Raw genomic sequence first — 22399 nt, forward strand, 5'->3', positions numbered from 1 at the left:
ATATATACCTATATATCGTTGCTTTTGTAATTCGTCCGTGGAACGTCCACAGCGACGTTGTTTAGTATAGTTTCGGCGCAATACGACAAAGATACGATGTTATATGCGGATGTTTCATGGTCTAATGCTGTTTCATCGATAAGACCAATCAATTATTTGTGTATATATGGGGGAGAAGCCATTTTCACTCTTTTTTTCTTTCTTAATTACTTGACCGTTGACTATTGTCCAAACGAAACGGCTCTTTACGAAGCCCTCATCCCAGTTATTCTAGATTATAACTCGAAAGCTTACACTGACAAAATGGTATCGTCCGAGAAGTACATAGATGGTGTCATTTAATAAAGCTTTGTTAACCAGGTGCAAGCGTGCCCCCTTAAACATCTTTGCCGCAATATTGAGCCGTTATGTAACCAAAAATGCTGTTATTATGTTATGTTTGAATTACACATCGATGCGAACTGTTGAATCAGCCAATTTTTTGCTACTAACTAACAGCAGCTGAACGAGAAACACTTCCCTCTGACCTACGAAATCATTGGACAATTCGGGAGCGTAAGTTTTTAAACTATGGTAGATAGAGCGTCGTTTTTGTTGATGTTGAAGTTGTTTGTTTCGCAAAGTAATTTCGAAATTAACTTTATGGTATATCCGACCATGATATATATATCTTGTCTTTATCTAGAATTAGCTTGGGCACCTAACACCATAGTGTAACCAACATCCATTACCATAATGATCGCAAGGAACTCTTGTCGCATACAAAATAGTGTCATTTTCTCCTTCCGACGGATGACACGCTTGTTAGACTGTATAAGCTTAGTTTTTGTACTTCTGTGAAAAACGCTAGAAGTATGGTTTTGTCAATCATTCGAATCATAGTTTATAGTGAATAATGCCTTCTGGCCAAAGTAGACAGTCAATGTTACGTTAGCGTTCAAAATATCAGATATTTTAAGCGGGTACCTAGCTAAAGTGGAAAAGATGTTTGCTTAAGTAAGGAGCTGTTTTTACGCGGCATCTTTGTTAGAGTAAACTGATTGTTTCCGAGAGTGAAATTCCAGTTGTTCTTGTTGTGACTGAGCGCTTGTGTGTAATCAGTGTTGTCCATTGCGATCGTTGAAGGCGCGACTGCGGTCTGTTGTATTAGTCGCAGTTTTACGATGCTATGAAAAGTATCTCGACAAAATAACGAAATCGATATTCCTACTCTTCGCGCACCGCTGTTTCTTTCTTGGCTGATCTGTCCTGAGCCGACTTGTATCCTCTGTTCACACGGAAAAAGCGTAATAATTCCTTGCTTGAGTATACAAGGGTTTTGTTTACTCCTGAGTAAGTACACCAATAACCGTAATGGTAACACATATTTTCACATCTAACGAAATTTATCAGTAAAGCTCCGTATCATAGATATCTGTGCAGTAGATTTCACTGCAATTCCGTTGTAGATTTTGGTCAGACGTGTAATTGGCCGAAGGCAAACTTATAACTATATAATGAAGACGGCTCGTATTTTGCCCGTTTCAGTATTCGTTCGTTCGTTGTCCCTATGGCCACGACAGTGACTAGTGATAATTGCAACTGAGCTCCGTTGTGACCAATGACGAATTTGTTATTGAACGTGTCGTTGGTCCTAAGAGGCCTTAGCCAGGTCGCAGCACTGCTACTCCACGAGACTCGTTTATGACTTGAAGTTTGTCAAGTTCCGATACCGCCAGATGGGCAGACGGTATCGTCACTAGAATTTTATTCATATCGACTAATTTATATCCTTTTTTGCAATTTCTTTTGCAAATTTTTCATCTCGCCATTACTATGGTTCGTAATCTGCTTTGGGCCGAACACATATCGAAGTGTCGCTCTGCTCGGAATTGTCACATAAATCCACAGAAAGGGATAAGAGTGTTTGTGTTCTCTGTAGCTGTAAGTCAAGTATCATTTTTTAAGATACTGGCTCGAGTCATCACGCTAAAGAAGTTCCGCTCCTGTTGACTATACCCATTTAGCAACCAATATGTATAATACATATCTTTCTAACGTTACATGTAAAAGAGGTCACCTAAGAGATTAACACTAGAAATGCATCATAGTTGAGGCACCTCAAAACGCTTTAGGTAGAGACATGTCTGACATGAGAAAATATATTACTTGCAAAACTCTCTTTGTAGCCAGAATACGTTATATAGCGAGCACATCAAATAATAAGCTCGATCATTAAATGTAAGTCAAAGCGAAAACTTCGATTTTGGCCCGTAGTTGTCTAATGTGTAATGAAACCAACTCGCTAGTGCAAGACATCCTCTGTTAGCACTATAAAAACTAAGGTCGATGGAACACGGAGCTAGAAGGCTGTTTACTTCTGAAAAAAAATCGTCTAGTACGATATCCAACATTTCTATCGCTTAGCGTACCCTCAAAACAGGAGACTGTCAGGCTATGCAGTTGAGAAACCTTACGCGAGTAATGATAAAACTTGATTGATTTGGAACATCTGCTATCCAATAAGTTATATAGTAATACGCCAACTGCAGGAATTTAAACCAGGAAGTGGTCGATCTCATGCTGCTCAGAACAGTCACACTATTCAAACAGGCTGCTACCAGCTGCGTTTAGCTCACCTTACTTTGTACCAAATAATAATACTCCACAGAGTGATTAATAATAGCAGTACGAATTAATACATAAAACCTTCTTGGATTTACATAAAGTGCATAGGACTTACGCGTCGTTGACGAAAGTCAAGGACGCAGCGACCTGCCCCGTCTGCCTGTAAGCAGAGACTGCCGGCCGGCCAAGCCATCTAAGTCACCGCTACACCCATGCTGTTCGCTGGGAATCTTCTACTCATTAGGCAAACTGTCATAAACTCACGTCGATCCTGAACCTTGTCAAGGGGTTCGAAAATTAGAAAATACGTAACTTTCAGCTGTTGCCCACTTATAAATCCAAATTCTTAGTTTTTCCAGAAGCTCTTCAAGCCAGCCGGATCATTAATTTCTATTTAACCACTACACATCAAGCATAATGAAACAAGAAGCACAGATTAAGGACACGAACAGGTCCACATACAAGAACAACAAAGCCAACATATTCTTCTAAAGGTGTGAAGCACCTAAGTTAATTAGATGCTGTGAAAATATCTGTTCAGAAAGTAATTTTGTATGCCCTATCAGTAGGCGGTGACTGATACTCGATTGCATTTTTTCGACTAAAATGTACCATACGTTACTAGTTGAGACCGCCTACCGAACTTCCCACCAAGTTAGGCCGGCCTATAGTATAGGTAGACACGTAACGTTTACTTGCAATAGTCATTTACTAGTGCAAATGATCTATGTTAAACTTTTCTTAAATTTCGTATTTTCTCTGGATTTTGCGAAAAAAAAAAACACAAGAAAGTTCCTTTTTTGTATGCAATCAATTTTAACAAGCGACACTGAACTCTCACGTTTCTAGGTAAAGGTAAATCTGTTGCCTTATAAACTATCGTTTCGCTTTGCGCTCCACTGCTGACAGCTGTAACCCGTCTGCGTTAAACGTTGACTGCTGGCAGAGAAAGGGCGTCACCGATCAAGGATGGAATACTAGGTAGATAGAGGCGCCTTGTGTTCATTCTAAAACAGAGTTCTTCTGGCCTCTTCTGAACCGTCAGCAAATTCTGACTGTTTTCTAAACGGTTTGTTTTATAAGACAGACCTGCATTTGACTTACCCTTTCTGTATTTGCAGCATGTGCCGCCTATTGCAAGCAACTAAATTTGAATGATTCATGATTAAATAAATTTGTGCGTGCGTGTTCGAACATGCGATTAAGCGGCAAGGGAACGCAAGTCTGGAGAGCTAAGAGAACACCCCATAGCGTCTTAGACTTCTGAGTTTTGCGAAAGTAAAATGTAAAAAAGAGACTACCTAAACTAAGTACAGGCTTAGTTTCGGGAGGTTCTTGGAGTAAATCAGTATCGTATTTGTTTTCTTCTTAAATTTATCACAGCTATCATTAACCGTATAACAAGCCAGGTTTCCACATATATTTTTATTTTGAGACTAGGATTTTTTCAAACTGTCGATATAACCAATGTAAGCCTCCTATAGTTCGATCACTGATATTATCTTTTATGGCTGTGCTCGGTAATTGTCATTGTAGAGGCTAGAAGTAGGCCAAGCTAATTACTGAATATTCATCGACAATTGCGCTCTTGTCTATGAGTACATCGACGTTCATCTACCCCAAACACAGGTTGTCTACTTCCGCAATCTCGTCTTTCACCTAATCGAAATGTGCTATCTTAGATTGTACTCCGGACGCGCGAATACCTTTTTTTTAGCCTATTGATAAGCACACCACTGGTTTAGAGGGTGTATGCAATGTAACGAACACAAGTGTAGCTTTACAAAGGGTAAGCGTCGCTATCAAAGGAGACACCGTCAAAATAAACATGGAAATCACATAAGCGTCAACGCGGTTTGTTTAGACTTATAATCAGTGGTATGTAATAATATGGTGTGACATAATTCTTGCTCGCTTACTTTGCTTCGACTAATAGTACTTTTCTTCTTTCAGGGGGCACCTTTTTCGCTGAACAACAAAGGTCATATTAACTAATAAACAATGTATATTTTACATATATTTAAACATATAAAACGTATTGTTGCAATGTTACTTAGGTTAGTGCTTTAATATATTCGAACAGTTGTAAGGCGAATCAATAAAGATTAAGTAAAACACGTGTTTTGAGCTTTTTATTATTGTGCAGTACTTTGAAAGCACATTGAGTATTTTATTTTAAGATGGGATGTGTTACACTCAGTTTCGTGGCTTTCCTTTTTCTCGTCCTTTTTTCAGGACACCTCTTTATAGACGCACCGTCGTCTTTTATAAGTCTTAATAACAAGGATTTTCGCTCTCGTCGTAGTCAGGATGATCGGATCGTTATCGCCAGAGATGTGAGTATTTTTTTCAGCTATAAATCAGAGGCCAAACGTGCAATAAAATGAGAGCTGCCGTGATACAGTTTATGAAACAAATAAACAAACAAACAAACTATCACTAAAAAGACTGCATGTGAAGACAAATTGTTTCGAATTTCGTTTCATACCTAACTAGTATTCTCGTGATTGGGTTCTTTTTTGTAAATGTCTGGGCTCCACTCGCACGTGTCTATCAATATCAACAATCAGTTTTGTTTCAGATTTTCCAATTTGTTTTCCTAATATTTTTGTTATGAATTAAGTAAATCCACACAGATGGACTGTTATCCACTTATGAGTTTAGAATTTACTTAGTCTTCGTGCGCTTGTTATATTATAATCATGATCAAGAGATACACTTGTATTAAGTCCTAATTGTAACGCTTGCCATTATTATAAATTAACTTTTGACGCTAGTTTGTAGAAATGTTTTGGTATTGGTTTCATTGATGCTCTATTTTCCTTGTCACCGCGTAATCTCTGATTCTAACATTTATACTAAGTGGTAGTTAGCTGCGCAAACCTTTGATGTCCTTTATCGCCATTGGAGCTAAACAAAGTAAATTTAGTTCTTAGAGTAGCTTGTTTGCTTGTTCAAGATATAGATACTATCTTGATCATATATGTACACTAACAATTTGTTGCTGCATTTTGCTACAGTTGTACCCCGTCTCTGAGGTGATTGCCGCTGTGGCCCCACGCAACCCACGAGGGTCCGAGGGCCGGATCCATCGGTGTGAGGTTTGCCATAAAGGCTTCAGCATGAAGCATCATCTCACAGAGCACATGCGAACGCATACCGGTACGTGTTACATTAGCAGGCTTTCCTAGCCTACTGTCCTAAAAGTGATTTTCTCATTGTCACGCTATTCTTTGTACTTGATTAGACTCACAAAGATTACTAGGTGCTCCAACTGTAATTTTTATATGACTAACAAGAGAGCTAAGTATTTAAACATTTTTTTTTTAAATCTGCCTTTTCAAAAATTTTAAAAGTTGGAGTAACTGAGAGTATTGTTTTGTCGAACAATCTCTTGTTAGAGCCTTACTAGTGCGTTTAGTAATAAAGTCAAACAAGTTGCGCCGTCTGCGACAGAGGTAGTGGCCAATATTTATTATTGATTATATGCTTAAGCGGTGTTTTCTTTTGTAGACATTATAGAACGTTATAATCTTCACTAGAATGGACTATCGAAGGAAAATCCAAAAGAAAAAGAATACAATTCTACGTAGAGAGTTTTAGGAGGCATATTAATAATTTTTATATATTTGGTTGTGTCTTCTTGCAGGTGAAAAGCCCTTCCGCTGTGACATCTGCCACAAGGCATTTGCTCAGGCGGGAACGAGGAATTTTCATAGGAAAAATGCCCACTCACTTAAAAAAAGCGCCTTACCTCCTGATTTCGCGCTCAGACTTGCTGAAGGATCGTGAATATGTAAACGGTCAACACACTCCAAATAGCCAGCTAGCCTGTGTAGTCAATACAGAAACAGCTTTCTCAACAGCACAGGACCTTTAGTTGTAAATTGCTGCGTTGAAAAATCATTGTCCTGTGTTATTTCTGTCTAGTGTGGAAAATCAAGACGTGTCTAGAAGGCCAAATATGATACTCAAGTGACGAAATCCATCGGATCCTTAGGATATCGATTAGTCTTGGAATAACGATATCGCGATACATTTTTAGGAGGAGGGATTTAACCTCAAGTCATAATCAGTAAATCAAATGGTTTGCGGACGAAAAATCTTCTTATAGGGCTTCGGCTTAGGACGAGGAAAACAATGAATCGATCAACTTTAATGCAAAACAAGAAGGTATTTTCGTCAATGAAGTCAGTTACGTGGATATTTCAGTAGTGGGTAATCCGAGTACGAATGAACATGCTTTTACGGTTAATTTAATCTGAGATATCTGACTGGCGACAAACTATCTAGACAAAAACGCTACATAGATATATCTGTATCGTTGTAGACTGATATTTATTAAAAAAAATTAATGTAACTTAAGCTTAATTTGATTCGGCGTTATTATAGGCACTACATGCGACTCGACACTTTATACTGCGCTGGCTATTTTTACTTTAATAATTATTGATTGATAGAGTTATTGTTTTTTTGTTATCTGGTGTATGTGTGTATATATATATATATATATATATATATATATATATATGAGTGAAGTTTTGCTCGAAACATTACTCATTGATTATCAACATATGGCGAGGTTTATCTTCGAAATGCAATGTTGAATCATTGTAGTTCGGCTACTAGTCATTAGGTGAAAGTTTAGGACGCTTTTATGTTTTCACTTGTTTTACTTTACTGGAAAGTGAGCGAGCCATTGTTTCGTTAAAATATACGTGTTTACATTGTTTTATATGTAACGATCAAGAGTGAACACTCTCCACACGAACATGTTTGTCGTTTTGTTCGCTCCGTGTTACCACTGATTCAGTAAGAAGCCAAAGATTTCATGACACCAAATCGAAGTGCGAGCAAATAAAAAATGGAAAATGGTTAGGTCAATTGACGATTTATTGAGAACATTTCTTAGAGAGCAAATAGATTGCTAGAAGGCAAATACAAACTCCGGCTTGAAGTCGAATGTAATAGCTTGTGCACGACTTCAATAGCTTACGTTAGTAAACGTGCTGCTGAGCAGACGACACTGCAGCCGTCCCATAACAAAATCAGCCGGTGATCGTTCTAGCGCGGAAAAGTGGTAATCGTACTAATTGTATGCTATGGCCATCTATAGAAATGATCTCATCATTCACTAGCTACATCACATTGATTTCTACCGTCGCTACCGTCAATATCATATGCCACACTGAGGTTTTTTATATTTGTTTACTGTCGCTCATAGAATACAGGCTGCGTAGCCTTACTGAGAGATACGTTTGTACGACACTACGGACCACCGAGTGAACTAACTGAAATGCAACAGACAAATATCTCAAACGGGTAAAAGTGTAACGAGTTAGATATACGGCACAGATAAGCATATGCAGTTTACTAATGGTTGCACGGGTGTCTATATACGTGTACATAGGATTCGCGTTTGTGCTTGCGTGTGGCTGTTGTGCATATGAAATATAGAATCACACTAAAATCGCTTCTTTGCTACCATAGTTGTCATTAATTACTGTGGATACTGGTCGATTCAGACGCATGCAGGAAAATTCACATCGAAAATAGCGAAATATTATAGTGAAGAAATATATCTCAAAGCATGGGTAGCGGTCATTGCCTCAGTAGCGATAGTAAGCGTGAAGTAAAGTTGTAAATTAAGCGATTGATGTATAATATTAGCAAAATATGATTACGCATAAAATCCGATTTTTCGGACACGTTCGACCAGTATCGTCGTCAAAGTACATCATCGCCAACATTATGTAAAACCTGACATTGAAAAATTTATCATTCTAGAACTTACTTAGCAATATTTTATACCAAATAGTGAAAGGGAAATCCCATTGCAACAACATGATACTCCTGCCAATCAAACGATCTCAATAAATGACGACTTGGAATGATACATATTGCTACATATACTGACGGAAACTCCATAAGAATTGTAACAATCCATAACGCCGTCAAACACAAATAATATTTTCCCATAAAAATTTGACCCAAAGAGAAGGTTGAGCTGCGGAGCGGAGCATTGATATTACGAGCAAAGTGTTTCGTTGGCTAAGTATGTGTTTCATAACTTTTAAAGGAGCGAGGAAAAGTACAACATTATCAGTAGTTTAACATTTTCAAATTTAATCGTCACATCTTGGACGCTGCTAAGAGCAGAAAAAATCTATAAATACACTGTAAGTGGGAAAAAAAATAGAAATATGTTTGAAAAAAATACTATAATCATATTATTATATAAGCACTAATAATAGATAAGTACTACTAAGATAGGCATTGTCATATTAACAATAATAGTAATAACAACTGTGTACGAGACAGAAGCGATAACTACAATATGACACTAATTTGTAACAGACGCAACAAATACTGGAATAAATAAAGCATATTTTTGGAAGAAAATGCATATAAATATGTGTGTGTGTTTGCATTTAATATAATTGTATGCAACTGCAATTTTTTTTTTCGGCTAATCCATTTCATATAATTGCAAAGCAATCGAAAATATTTCAGTGTTAGATAAGCGATATAAACGTACTTAATAAATAAATATTAATCGTCGGAAATTCACGAGCTTCGTAAGCTAAAGCTAAATAAGGAAAAATTCACCAGGGTTCTATTTCATATAACTTGAGAGTGCGCAGAAAATTGTATTATCTTGAATGTACAGCCAATAATGAGGGAAACAGAGAACAGATTCATTTCGCACATTGATGTCACGCATTTGTTTCAAGCTTACTAAAGTGTAATGGTATACTGGGCACGATATATATCAAGCAGACTTGATAAGAGCAACGTTTTTGCCCTCATGTATTTCGAAGCATTTCGTTATACATGGGCTATCGCAATGCGAATAACAGGATATTAATAGTAGTGGCGCCTGGATATTTTGGCACCCAACGCTTTGTCGTCTCTGAATCACACGTAATTCAACTAATGTTATCATACAATCATTTTGATCGAATGAGGGCCTTTCGCAAATCGTGAACTACCAATTTTGGCCAAGTACTAGATGGTATCTCATGTTGTCTACGGCATCATAACAACTTATCGATACCTCACAAGCTGGCGATTCTACATGGAGAAGCCGACAGAAGCCTACTCATGTAAGAAACAATTATTGAATCCACGATCGTTGCTAAGTAACCATTTCCGGCAAACTTAATTGGCTATACCGACGGCATTAACTTTCCTCGTTAATCTATCTATATCTACGTCTATAGGTACGACACAGAGAAGCAACAGAAACTCAATATCAATTGAATTCTATGTTAATATGCAGAATCACATTACATATAAATTCGAGGGTCCCGAAACCTCTTTAGAGCTTAGTATAAGATCCAATGTTTTTAATTATAAAACATCTAACAATAATACCCACGGTGGACGATGTTGATTTCACTATCTATGGAGATCGAGGTAATAGTGCAAGACAACTGTAACTTTTAGATCCTCCATCAAGCTAACTACAGAAATGGTCACATAATCTAAAATATAGTTTTTAGATTTTTATGAGAATGTAAAGCTATAGACATTTGCTACACACAGAGATTATCACGTTATTCATTGGTATATTTTTATCAGAGTTATTTCTAGTTGTCTGAAATCCAATCTCTACAAAATTCAAGCTTATATGATAAACGGATTTTATAAAACGGCATCAAAACGCTATCTTTTCTTTTTAAATAACACAAATTAGGGCTTCAAATACTTCTAATTAGTGAACAAGAAATACTATAGTTTACTATATTGTATAGAACTTTATTGTATTTAATTTGTTGTTTTGTAAAATTTCGCGCTGTAGAAAAGATGCTTGCCCATCTATGGTTAGAACTACCCATCTATGGGCGCCAGACTCATAACCATCTGGCTCAGATCCACAGATTTTTTCGACTTATCGGGTAGATTCGCTCAGCTCACTGTCGAGTTTCGTTCTATCGAATGAATATGGTCATACTTCTTACCTTTATTTTTTTTAAACTGGTTCGGATGAGTATGATGAAATTGCAACGACGCGCAATCTGCTTAGTAATTTTTTATAATTATTTGGTAAAATCACATAGTTATTCCGCCGCAGAAATCGGAATAATCATACTCGTGGAAAATGGCTTCTGAGCTATAAGTATACCTTTGTACAGCTTATCCTTGTCCTACGCTCGTAATTGGTCTTAAGAGTTTCTTCTGAGGAACATGCGCAGCAGTTTTTAAATGAGATTCGAATATTAGCGCCATCACCTTTGTTTATAAGTGTCGTCAGTCTATGCCGCCTAACAGGCGCTACGTCTTGCTTTTTGGTGTATTGAAGGACCAAACTGTTCGAAGCTCATTGAATATAAGACCCACCAATAGTCATTTGTTTTACCACTACCAAGTATATGACGCTAGTTTACTATTTTAAAATACGATCCTGGTTTTGTGCGGAAACAAATCTTCACCAAAAATTGGTCGAGGTATGTTTTAAATTCTATGTCCGCGATGTGGGAAAATCTCATATGTAGTCAATGGATGAACTTCACAATGGTCGAAAAAGAGTTTGCTAACTGGCTAATTATGAATACTCCTTTACAGGACGAGTGATACGTATTAGTTTCGTGCCTGTGTGGGTTAAAAAGAAGACATAGTTTCACTGTTAAATATAAAACAGTTTTTATTTTCGTTATATTTCGTTATAGAAAAAAATATCCTAAAAATGCAAAAATAGTACAGGCCTTGTCCTTAAATTTTAGCGCGAAAAAGTTTTACTTCGCTATGTTATATTTTCTAACTGGTCCTAGAATGCGTCTATTTACAGAATGGAGTTGGTCTTTGATCCTTCAGATTTGCGTGTTGTAGGGAAACTCGCCAATCCACTAAGCGCGGATCTTCTCTATGAACCTTCTTCTATTGGCCCTCCACGACCATCTGGTCTTAATCATTGTCCATTTTCTCCACCGCCGTTACGAGTGCTTTCCGATAAAGCGGATTTCGAACAAAAACTTAAGGAACTTCTACTAAAACCACCAAAACTGCACCTACCCCGGATCATTCCAAATATTCTCAACCTGCTCAGGTTCATCTGCCTATTCACTGCTATTTTTTTTGCTGTAATCTGTAGTTGAATTCCATTACGGTTTGTACATTAACAGCCTCCGCGTTGTTATTCTAAAGCTAATTACATCTCAATCAAAGGGTAGGCTCCAGAGTTTGAAGATGTCGACATAACCCCGATTCGAATATTTCCTTAGTTTACAGTAAGATCTCGAAATGTTTGTGGCTGTACAGAAATCAACCCATAATGCATGGAATATCGAACATACTTTTTTTGAACCTCAGAAATGATATCGGATTCGATCGTGTCAATTGGCTATAGCAGTTTACAACCGTATACGTTTTTTTTGTTAAGTACATAGTAAAGCATTTTTTACTTATCCACTATTACTTACAAATCAAGTGCGTCTTTTTCGTCTGTAGGACTGAGCAACCGCCACAGATAGGTGAATTACACGCGGTACGAGATTTAGCAACTGGCGAAATTAAGGGTGTCCGTGAGGTAATTCCGAAACTTGAGATCAGCAAAGTTGACTTCGACGAAACTTACAGTAAGCCTCCTGGTTTCAACCATGACGTTGATTTGGATAAAACCTCATTGCCAGTTCCATGTCAGTTCGATGTGGACAAGGCGAGTAGCACTTTATCACCCGATTCAGATGACATGCAGAGTTTCCTTGCGTCCTTGCCGCCCCTAGAGGACATGGTAGCCTCAGATCGTTCTATTAATCTTCAACATTTCGGAGAAGCTGAATCCTGTACTCAGCCTCCAAAAGAACAGTTAGACGAACCACCTCAGGTGAATCTAAATGAAGTTCTTCGAATTAAAGACTTGCCCTCGACGGAAGAAGGCTCGATTGGAAGACGCAAATGGGCTGAGGTAGTGAACATTGCGGAGACAGTGCCTAACTATGCCGAACTAAACCCAAATCCTGCATATACATGGCCATTTGAGCTTGACACATTTCAGAAGAAAGCGATTCTACTTATAGAGAAAGGCGAAAATGTTTTTGTATCAGCTCACACGTCAGCCGGTAAGTAACTGTGCAAAAATGAGTTATTAAACAAGTAAACTCTTGCTGCCGTCTAGCCCCTTAATAAACTACACAGACATTACACATAGCAGATAGAAGTTTTATTTAGAGTAAAAAGAGCTTTAAGTTTTCGATTATATTTGTTTAGTTGATGTGCATACAACTCACTCATAGATGCTGTTTGCTCCGTCATCGTTACATCATACCATTTTGCGACTATTTGTAGTTCTAAAACATCAATGTTAGATTATTGTAAACAAACAATGTTGATTATTTGAAATGGCTTTTGTATTTATTTGCTATCGATTTCATAACATATAACTTACTTTTAGTTTATTTTACATCAGGCTAACCAGGACAGAGTAATAAAAATGTGTGATATGGTTCGGTTGAACAGGAAAGACTGTTGTCGCAGAATACGCAATCGCCCTTGCGAAAAAGCACATGACAAAGACAATCTACACTTCCCCGATCAAAACACTGTCAAATGAAAAATTCCGGGATTTTCGGGAAATGTTTGAAGATGTCGGTATCGTTACCGGAGACGTACAGATAAAGCGGGATGCTGCGACTCTCATTGTGACAACTGAAATCCTTCGGTCGATGCTTTACAACAAGGCTTCGATTATTGATGATCTCGAATGGGTAATTTTTGATGAGTGTCATTACATCAACGACGCAGATCGTGGAGTAGTCTGGGAAGAGGCAAGTTATTTGGATTTATCAAGGCCTGCATGAGCAGCATTTTCTACCTCTCGTAGGTACTTCGTGAAGTTCTGTTAAGGTAATTACTGTTACTAACAGTTAATTTAAGATAATTCGTGGCACATCTGAATAAGTGTTTTTTTATAATCTTACAAGGTTGCTTTAAAAATTATTTCATCTAAAAAAGAGGTGTTTATGGGCATGTAGGTGTTGATTATGTTACCGCCACATGTTCACCTGGTTCTGCTGTCAGCAACGGTTCCTAACGCTATAGAGCTGGCTGACTGGATCGGCCGCATAAAGCAGAAAAGCATTTATGTTATTTCAACGACAAAACGACCGGTCGCACTGGAGCATATGCTTTATTTAGGAAAAATAGGCGCCTCGAAAGAACAAAAGGCTCTGCTCAAAGCCAAGGAAAAACCTCAGGCTGTCGAATTGCCAGATCAAGCAGTGCTGATCCTTGACTCATCAAACCAATTTAAGAGCAAGAACTACCTACAGGTAATGCTCGTATGCAGTCGATGATTATCAGACATAACTGAATAAAGATATACGGAGAAACATATCGCGAGAGCTTATATTATTAGACCAGATTCAATGGACTTATTGAGTACACCTATATTTCCTGAAATGACACGTGACTTCTGACGCAGGCATTCGTGGTAACACTCAGATTACTTAACATAAAGTGATTCTTATCCGTACGTTGATTGCGTCGTCTTTCTTTTTTTTACCTGGATTTTTATGTGTTCATCATAATAATAACGAATACGAATATTTTTGCTTGGGTCTGAAATGTGGTTTGCAGGTGTGCGCAGCTAAGAGGGGTTCTTTTAACCAATGGAAGGGCGGAGACGAACGAAGCCGGTACTTGGGTCTTGTGCAATACTTGCAACAAAATGATTATTGTCCGGCAATTATATTCACGCTGTCTCGGAAACGTTGCGATGACAACGCCAGAGCCCTTGGAAGCGTAGACATGACGTCAGCCACGGAAAAATCCCAGATTCATAAATTTATCAAACACTGCACGGCACGACTCTCTCCGGAAGATCGTCGTTTGCCGCAGGTCGAAATGCTTAAGCAGTTGCTCAGGGTCGGCATTGGGATCCACCACAGCGGCATTCTTCCCATCATGAAGGAGGTGGTCGAAATGTTGTTCCAGAAAGGCTTGACGAAGCTGCTGTTTGCAACCGAGACTTTTGCGATGGGCGTCAATATGCCTGCTCGGACCGTCGTATTCGATAGCATTCGTAAGTATGACGGCTACCAGTTTCGCGACTTGCTGCCAGCGGAATACATTCAGATGGCTGGCAGAGCAGGTCGTCGCGGCAAGGATACCGTTGGCGTTGTTCTTATTATGGTTAAAGGAGACGTACCGGACTCACGTTCACTGCAGGTAATGATGACCGGCAAACCACAATTGCTCCAGTCGAAATTCAAGGTGACTGATACGATGATCCTTAATCTGAAGGCTGGACTGCAAATGCGTGTTGAAGAAGTTATGCGCGACTCATTCGTTGAAGACTCAAAACAATCGCAGCAGGATAAATTTGTTAAAGATAGAGAAAAGTTAACAGAAAAGCTTGCAGCAATGGAACCTGTAAATTGTAATTCCTGTTCGAGCATCAGCGAATGCCTAGCTGATCTTGAGCATCTAGCTGCCTATAGACTGACGTTATGGCAGCGGGTGTTTGAACTTGCGGCATCAAGTAAAATTTTTTCACCTGGAAAAGTAGTTGTATTTGCTCGGGTAGGGGAGTCAACTCGACTCGGGGTGATAACATCCTTTAATGTGAAACAAAATCAACTTAACGTTATTAGCCTAGCTGAGAAGGAGGAAGGCCGCAGTTACTGGCCCGCTTCAAGGAAAATAACTAGATCGAATATTCCAAAGAGTGAGCTCCTTGTTTTAAGTCCAGAGGACATGCTTGACTTGAGTGCAACAGAACTGAAAGTAGACGTTAAGAAACTGAACACGCCGAAAGGTCTTCGTGAGGCGGGTCAGGATATGTTTGACATAGTGGAATCTTGGACTTTCAAAAAAGTCAATTTAATTAAAGAGATAAAGAATGCTGATTTAGATTTTGCTGAGAAGATGCAAAATGTAGATTTGCTAGAGCAAAATGTATTATCACATTCCTGTTCATCGTGTCCACTGTTTGAAACTCACTTGGAAATTGCCCAAAAACGTCGATCCGTAAATTCTGAACTTTACCGCGTTTCATTGTTGCTCTCTGAAGAGGGCATGGTAATGATGCCTGACTACTACAAGCACTTACAGGTTTTGGAAAAGCTCGGCTATGTCGAGCCTAATGGACCGCTGAAACTTAAAGGCCGTATTGCTCGCACTATGAGTGATCATGAAGTCGTACTTACAGAGGTCCTTGTGGGTGACGTCTTATTCAAGTGCAAGCCCAACGAAGTGGCAGCTCTGCTGTCGGTATTTGTCTACCAGGGCAAAGCTGAAGACAATGAAAATGCTAAAATCCCGCTATCTCTTCAAGAGATCATGCAGCAGTTTCTTACTCTAGTCACAGACGTAGGCAAAGTGCGTCGCGAATGTGGCTTCGATGAAGATCCTGCCATTTTCTGCGACCAGTATAACCGTGGCCTCGTCAACATCGTCTACCATTGGGCCAGTGGCATGACGTTTGCACAAATAATGCAATTGGCAGCCAATCAGCAGGAAGGTACCATCGTGCGGTGTATCCAGCGACTTGATGAGCTGTTAGGACACGTGAAGGATGCCGCCAAGGTAATAGGCAATCCTGAACTTCATAAGAAAGTTGAACAAGCATCCACGTTGATTCGAAGAGATATTGTATTTGCAGCCAGTCTATATCTTGAGTAAATAGGTTATTAGAATTAAGCATAGCAGATAGTCAATGAATGGGCCCAAATCATTTTGTTTGTACAACAGTGTGGTTATTTCCTGAAAACTGTCGATCTCGATGATATGCCGTGCAATTAAATGCCGATACATGTGAAATTTCTCACCCTGCAACTTTCTTTGAGTATACTAGGATCATTTAATGCCGTGTTGAGATTGAATACCTTTTTGGATATTACCCGCTCGACCGCACATGTAACTGCCCTTTAAATGAGAGTAATTGCTTAAAAATAAAGATTTCTTGGTAATTATTTGGCTGTCATATCTAAAAATATGTTTAATATTCGTTCAAACAGTATAATTCGTTACAGTAACATAATATATACTAAAGAGATAATTAATTACTAGCGGATACCGCTTCTTTGAGTTCTTCTGCTGTGGCTTTATGCTAAGCCTCCGGCGGTTTCGTGGGAACGTCCGTTGTTGAGGACTTCATATCCATATTTTTTAGTCGAACTTCCCATGCGCGCTTATAACTGTACGGGTGCAGCATTGTATATCCGGCCATGCCAAGCAACATGCCAACGCCACGGGCTGGTGTTGCGCCCTGTCCGAGCCAATAGTTTAATCTGAAATTAATGCATATCGATTCACATATTTTAGAAATGCTAGTTTTCCAAACGGCATGTACTATACTTAAAAAATTAGTCATACGAAGTCTATTAATTGTTTATTACGTATAGCATACGTAACTAATATAACTTGGAGATATAGTACAAAAGCTTACCTACTTGCATTAAAAGTAATGCGGGATCCCAAAGGTTCTCATAATAAATTACCGTTTTGCTTCTCGGCAATATGTTTTTAAGTCTTTTTAATTTGCTCAAATTATGGATGTGGGTTTTGTTATCATCACAAAAAACACTTTAACATCACAAATATTCGAAGCAATCTAATATGACTATGGTTCTCTAAATTTCATCTGCTATATTAGAATCTTATATCTATGAGCTTATTTTTAATTCGATCATGAAGTGTCTTCAAATGCCACATCCTTACAAAAGAACGGATGGAGTTGTGGTTCCATATTTAATTAGTGTAGCACATTAGTACAGTTAACCCATAAACTGTTCATGAGAATCTTGCTCGTTAATCACTGGCGATTGGTGAAAACCTCAGAACCCTTACTCAGATCAGGTTAAACGCAGACGGGACGTACCTGTCGTAATTGATGCTTACGAGGTTCTCATTGTGTTCATTTGGCATGGGGTCAAAGCTTCCGATTTGCTCGAGTGTAGGCTGATCAGGCCGCCTTCTAAGATGCGTTGCTACTATGTGATAGAACGGTCGATTGGCACAGCCCTTTTGTACCATCATAATACGAAGGACAGGCGGCATTTCGCTTCTTCTCAGGTAAATAAAACTGTAATACAAATAAAATGCACCTTTATGCAACGGCAATGCGGTTAGCAAAGCTTTGTAAGTGGCGACTATACCGAAACCAAGTTGAAGATACAATTAATTCACTTCGGTCCGATGACCCCATCAAGGCAGCCAACCACCAAGGGTATAGCGTTTCAGACACGTCCTGTAATCCAAAAACACTTCATATGGCATAATGTAATTGTATATCGATTGGCACGCATCCTCCACACTGCACGACACCTTCTACTCATACAGTGTATGTGCGATAATATGACGAATAATTGCCTACACCATATTCACATGTAGACACTACGGTTACACTTGGAAGCTAGTAGCAACTATAGAGCATATAACGCTATTCAAGCACTCATCTGAGCTAAGTCGCAGCCCGTTGTAACCCAGAAAATGATGAATACAATTTAAACACTCTTACCATTGAATCTTTAAAATCATTTTACTATGACTATGGGTTTCGTATGACTCACGATCATCGATCGATCAATACGATTATATTGCCAAATGCGGCAAATGGAAAGTGAATAGTTCTCTCTAATAAATAGGAATGCGGGAATACACACAAGAATTCACGCGCTACAAGTACATGTTAATTAAAGAAAGTAAGGCGTATAAATATTGGAAAATGTTTTCCTAATTCACTGGCGTGCCAGTGGCTAGACTATTAAGTGTTAATCAAAGTGTTATGTTGAATTACAGGTTATTGGTTACGAGCATGGAAGTAAAGGAAAACTGATAAAGATCTAGGAATTTGGTGGGAGATGAAGCTAGTAGAAGCGCAAAGCGTATTCTATTATAGTATACAATAAAACGAAGCTAAGAATAGTCTCCATACAATTAATTAAGACTATTCTTAACTTTGTATGCTTTACGTGGAGCGTAAGTGACGTAGAAATCTATGAATATATGCATATTTAGAAGGATGATGAAACGGGAGGGGCCTTCATTAAAAAATACTCATCAATACCATGAAGAATGCAGTTAATTCTCTTTTGGAAAACACAACCTAAGCTCGATCGCGAGGCAAAATTAAACCACATATATAGTGTCAATAGTCGATAATGAGTGGAGTACTTACAGGATAATTAAACTGCGCGGTATATGCATGCGCCTGCTACAAATTGAATCGGTAAAAAAGAATATATAATTTATGAGCTGAATAGACAAATCATGGGCAGAGTAATGATTGAGGCAAGTGAGAATGAAGGTAAAAAAAAGTCAGAAGCACATTCAAATCGACTATTGAATCAAAACAAATAGGAATGATTTTATAAAGCCAAAGAACAATTAAGCAAAGTAACAGTAAACGTGAGAAGTAGTGGTAGCTTTACCCTGAGAATTTAGCCGAAATATTGGATGCTACTTTAACGCCATGAAGGCCGAAACTTATATATTGAAAAGTGATCCTATTACATTATTCAGTTGCGTATGAAACAATGCTTAAAGTAGATGAATGTGTTTGTGACGTGCGTTATTACCGCTATATTTGGTAAAAAAAATCTAAGAAGGGAACAGTGTAATACTAAAGAAATATGTTGTATCAAAGAAATAACGTTCCGAATCGGAAACAACTAAGTCCATACTTTTATGCTGAGCGCATTTCTGAATTACGTTTCTGATTTACGCACTTAGTTAGTTTCATTGTTATAAACGCTAAAATACGTATTAGTTAAGGAAAGCATTCTAATGCCGAATATTATAGCCGATATAATAGGAAGTCCGAGCATTAACGCTTGGTTGACACTCCAGTATTTGATAGTTTTATTAGATGGTTATGTTGTGATTATTACACATCAGACAAATAATGTAAAAGGCATATTTTCAGCTCAACCATTTAATGCGGCACATACCGACATCGCAAATGGTTCTTTCGCGGTTCAACCACGTACGCGCAAACAAAACCACTCCAACTGCGTCATACCTTTTTCTATTACACCAAATTTTAAATATTGTAATATCGAATCAAATATGAAAGATATGCGCGGGTACTTAAGTGTTTGATCAGTAAGCATAGGCTTGAAGCAACAAAGTGAGGTGTGAAACAAATACACGATACTGTCTAATAAAGCTGCGAGAACTTCAAGACTAGAAATTGACCCAAAATAGCCTCTCGACTGGTTAGTGGGCATGGAATCTGAAACGACTATAATGTCAAGGAAAATAGGGCTATATCCGAAGACTGCATAAAAACAAGTTACTCGCAACCATGTATATGCCTAGATAGTTAACTGCTATAAACAATTGTACAAAAATTATCTGTAAGCAATCTATTCAACCCTATATTACATAAAGAAACAGTAGCCGCAGCAATCAGACCACAAGCGGAACTGCAATGTAGGCACTTGTGACGGCGACTAACAGAATGGTCTTATTCATATCCTAGCAGAGCTCAGTAGTCATACGAATGGTGAAATCTCTCGTATATAATGAGCAGCCCCATAAAAATGAACAAAAAGCGTGCAAAATTGGCATTTATCGTTTTTTTTTCCTCCGACGGGTGCGTTTGCTATTTGTTAGCATCACACAGATTTTATACTTGCTAGGAAATAATAAGCGGCGAAGGAATACATGAACAGGTAATGGCAGAAATAAAAACTTACCCTGTATGCCATATACAGAATGATACAACACATTAGAACAGATCGTGTATAACTGGACCATCACAATTACTAAAAAGGGGAAGTGTATTTAATATTGAAGTTAAGGCTCGTCAGAGGGTAGGCCGCCAGATAATTGCTAGTTAGCTGGCAAAAACCAAAGAATAGCATAGCCTAACTGCGTTGATCTACACAACTTTTGAAACGCGGAGACAAGGCTACGTAAATAACTCCCGGTTATTATTATATGACCAAGATATGTTAGCTGACAACAAACGGAAAGGCTAATTTGCCTGGATTATATTCGCAGCATTTCTCACAGGTCGCGTGCATCGCAATTATTTGTTACGCCGAAGCTTCCTTAGAAGCATATTTTGTCTTTCACATTTTGGTCACACGTTCATGTGGGGGTACTTTTCTACTATTTATAGTTACTATCAGAAAATATTCGCAACAAAATTAAGATGCGGGCATGTTTGTAAAACTACACGATGGAAGGAAAAAGAAGTTCCGATTTGAACAGCAATAAGTATTATATTCTCGGCAAAATCCTTCTCTTTGCGTGTATTGACCCTGTAATCATCTGTGTGCGACACGCTGCACCACAGGCTAGTTGCGATTCGCGTATGCAAATACCGTCGCCTTCAGGAGGGGACACTCTATTGATTCGTATGCTTGAATGCAGCGTCCAATAACACATACATCGTTAAACACCTTTTCAGAGTAGGAAAATGCAAAAAAACTTTTCTATTCGGATCTAGGTCATTGGACAAGCTAAATAAACCCCGGCTGAGCTACAGTGTTTATTTCAGAACAAATATTAATATTTGTATGACGTGATGAATTATACTCACAGTCAACAATAAAATATTTTCTAACTATCGACTGCTTTCAGTGCCTAACTGCACCTAATGATTTACCCTAGTTTTCACAATCCTTACGCATGTACAATGTTCTCTGCTCTATCAGTGTTCGAAACAGAATAACGTCAATGACGCAAACTGCCTTCATCTGCGCCCGGAAGTCGCGTATTCCAGCTGAATACGAACAGTGCAATTCATACAAGGAATAAATTAACATTTTGTTTGTGGAAGCTAATCGAAGGCAAATTACGAGATTATATCAAACACTAGTTGTATGCACACTGTTATTATTAGCCACGTATTATAATGAATATCCGGGGGTTACTTCACTTGGCCGAATACCGCACGTCCGGGTGCTTCATTTCCTTTAATTGAACTGTTACTTGCGGGGCTATGACATAGAAGCTAATGGGCTAGGTAAATGATTAGATGCCCAATGGTTTCGAGCGAGTGAGCATATCGTTGCGCTGAGTGCCAAGCTAGAAAGTGGAGATTAAAAAAATACTAGATTTTGCATTTCGCACTGTTATTAGTCTTTTTTTGATCCGAGAAACTCGCAGTTCTATGCTAGATTCTAAAATAGCATAGATTATCATTTGCTATTGATGGAAATACATAAAGGGTTACAGATATTGACAGTTATGTCATCAATGGAAGGACCTTGACCTTACGTTGTCAACACGTAACGTAAAGTATGATATACTTGTATTCCTGTCATGTATTGATATAATTAAGTTGTTGAGGTGAAGATATTGCCCAAGTAAGGCTTTAATCTCTTGTTATTTACGATTTTTTGTCTTAATTTGACTTTAAGCATGTAATAGGACTTTTCAACGGCGCAGGCCGCCTAAGAAACTCGATCAGCGTTCAAAAAAATCGTCGTTTTGTCAAAATTTTCAGTCAAATTTTCGAAATCTTTATTTGGCGGATTATTATCGGCTGTGACGTGGGACGAAGTTTGAGGGGTCGAATGCCCTATTTCTGACCACTTCACCTCATCGACACATTTTGTCCTCCAAGGTCATTGACCCCTAACGGGGAGGGCAAAAGTATGGAAAATGTTGAAATTTGCATGTACAAAATAATAGTGCCCAATTTTTGGCAGGAATGATCACCGGCGGCTAGTGATCACAGCTATAGATGTCCGACTGGACAAAAATGATGTTTGCATCTACTAAGAGCCTTACCGGCTTATACCCCATAAACAAACGCACGTGCGCTTCCAACGAGCCCCGTAAGACAGGCGAATTCACCGAGGGCCCTCATCAACGTTTGGGTCTTTTGCGTCAT

General features: G+C 38.5%; 3 protein-coding genes across 6 annotated transcripts; 2 read left to right on the top strand and 1 right to left on the bottom strand.

The window, feature by feature from the left end:
* Window positions 1-1146: 1146 nt before the first annotated feature.
* On the top strand, window positions 1147-9019 carry LOC111272593 (zinc finger E-box-binding homeobox protein zag-1). 2 transcript variants are annotated; one of them, XM_086973348.1, is made up of 5 exons: window positions 1147-1332; window positions 3457-3588; window positions 3729-4943; window positions 5628-5769; window positions 6257-9019. In XM_086973348.1, exons 3-5 carry the CDS (start codon window positions 4788-4790, stop codon window positions 6397-6399), a joined length of 441 nt encoding a protein of 146 aa, XP_086829474.1. In that variant the 5' UTR covers window positions 1147-1332; window positions 3457-3588; window positions 3729-4787; the 3' UTR covers window positions 6400-9019. The 2 variants fall into 2 exon arrangements, with proteins under 2 accessions (XP_086829474.1, XP_022709872.1); XM_022854137.2 differs by having other exon boundaries at window positions 3457-4943.
* A 1863-nt stretch (window positions 9020-10882) lies between these two features.
* Window positions 10883-16520, top strand: tst (superkiller complex helicase subunit twister). 2 transcript variants are annotated; one of them, XM_022854134.2, is made up of 6 exons: window positions 10883-11057; window positions 11399-11656; window positions 12058-12668; window positions 13066-13373; window positions 13581-13877; window positions 14185-16520. In XM_022854134.2, exons 2-6 carry the CDS (start codon window positions 11400-11402, stop codon window positions 16228-16230), a joined length of 3519 nt encoding a protein of 1172 aa, XP_022709869.1. In that variant the 5' UTR covers window positions 10883-11057; window position 11399; the 3' UTR covers window positions 16231-16520. The 2 variants fall into 2 exon arrangements, with proteins under 2 accessions (XP_022709869.1, XP_022709870.1); XM_022854135.2 differs by lacking the exon at window positions 10883-11057 and having other exon boundaries at window positions 11293-11656.
* mRpS16 (mitochondrial ribosomal protein S16) lies at window positions 16518-21243 on the bottom strand. Of its 2 annotated transcripts, none has more exons than XM_022854139.2 (3): window positions 21101-21243; window positions 17429-17632; window positions 16518-16838 (listed from the first exon to the last, which is right to left on the bottom strand). In XM_022854139.2, exons 2-3 carry the CDS (start codon window positions 17605-17607, stop codon window positions 16658-16660), a joined length of 360 nt encoding a protein of 119 aa, XP_022709874.1. In that variant the 5' UTR covers window positions 17608-17632; window positions 21101-21243; the 3' UTR covers window positions 16518-16657. The 2 variants fall into 2 exon arrangements, with proteins under 2 accessions (XP_022709874.1, XP_022709878.1); XM_022854143.2 differs by having other exon boundaries at window positions 21167-21229.
* Window positions 21244-22399: the final 1156 nt, after the last annotated feature.

This window comes from Varroa jacobsoni, unplaced genomic scaffold (assembly GCF_002532875.2).
Source record: "Varroa jacobsoni isolate VJ856 unplaced genomic scaffold, vjacob_1.0 contig02679, whole genome shotgun sequence".
Classification (NCBI taxonomy): domain Eukaryota; kingdom Metazoa; phylum Arthropoda; class Arachnida; order Mesostigmata; family Varroidae; genus Varroa; species Varroa jacobsoni.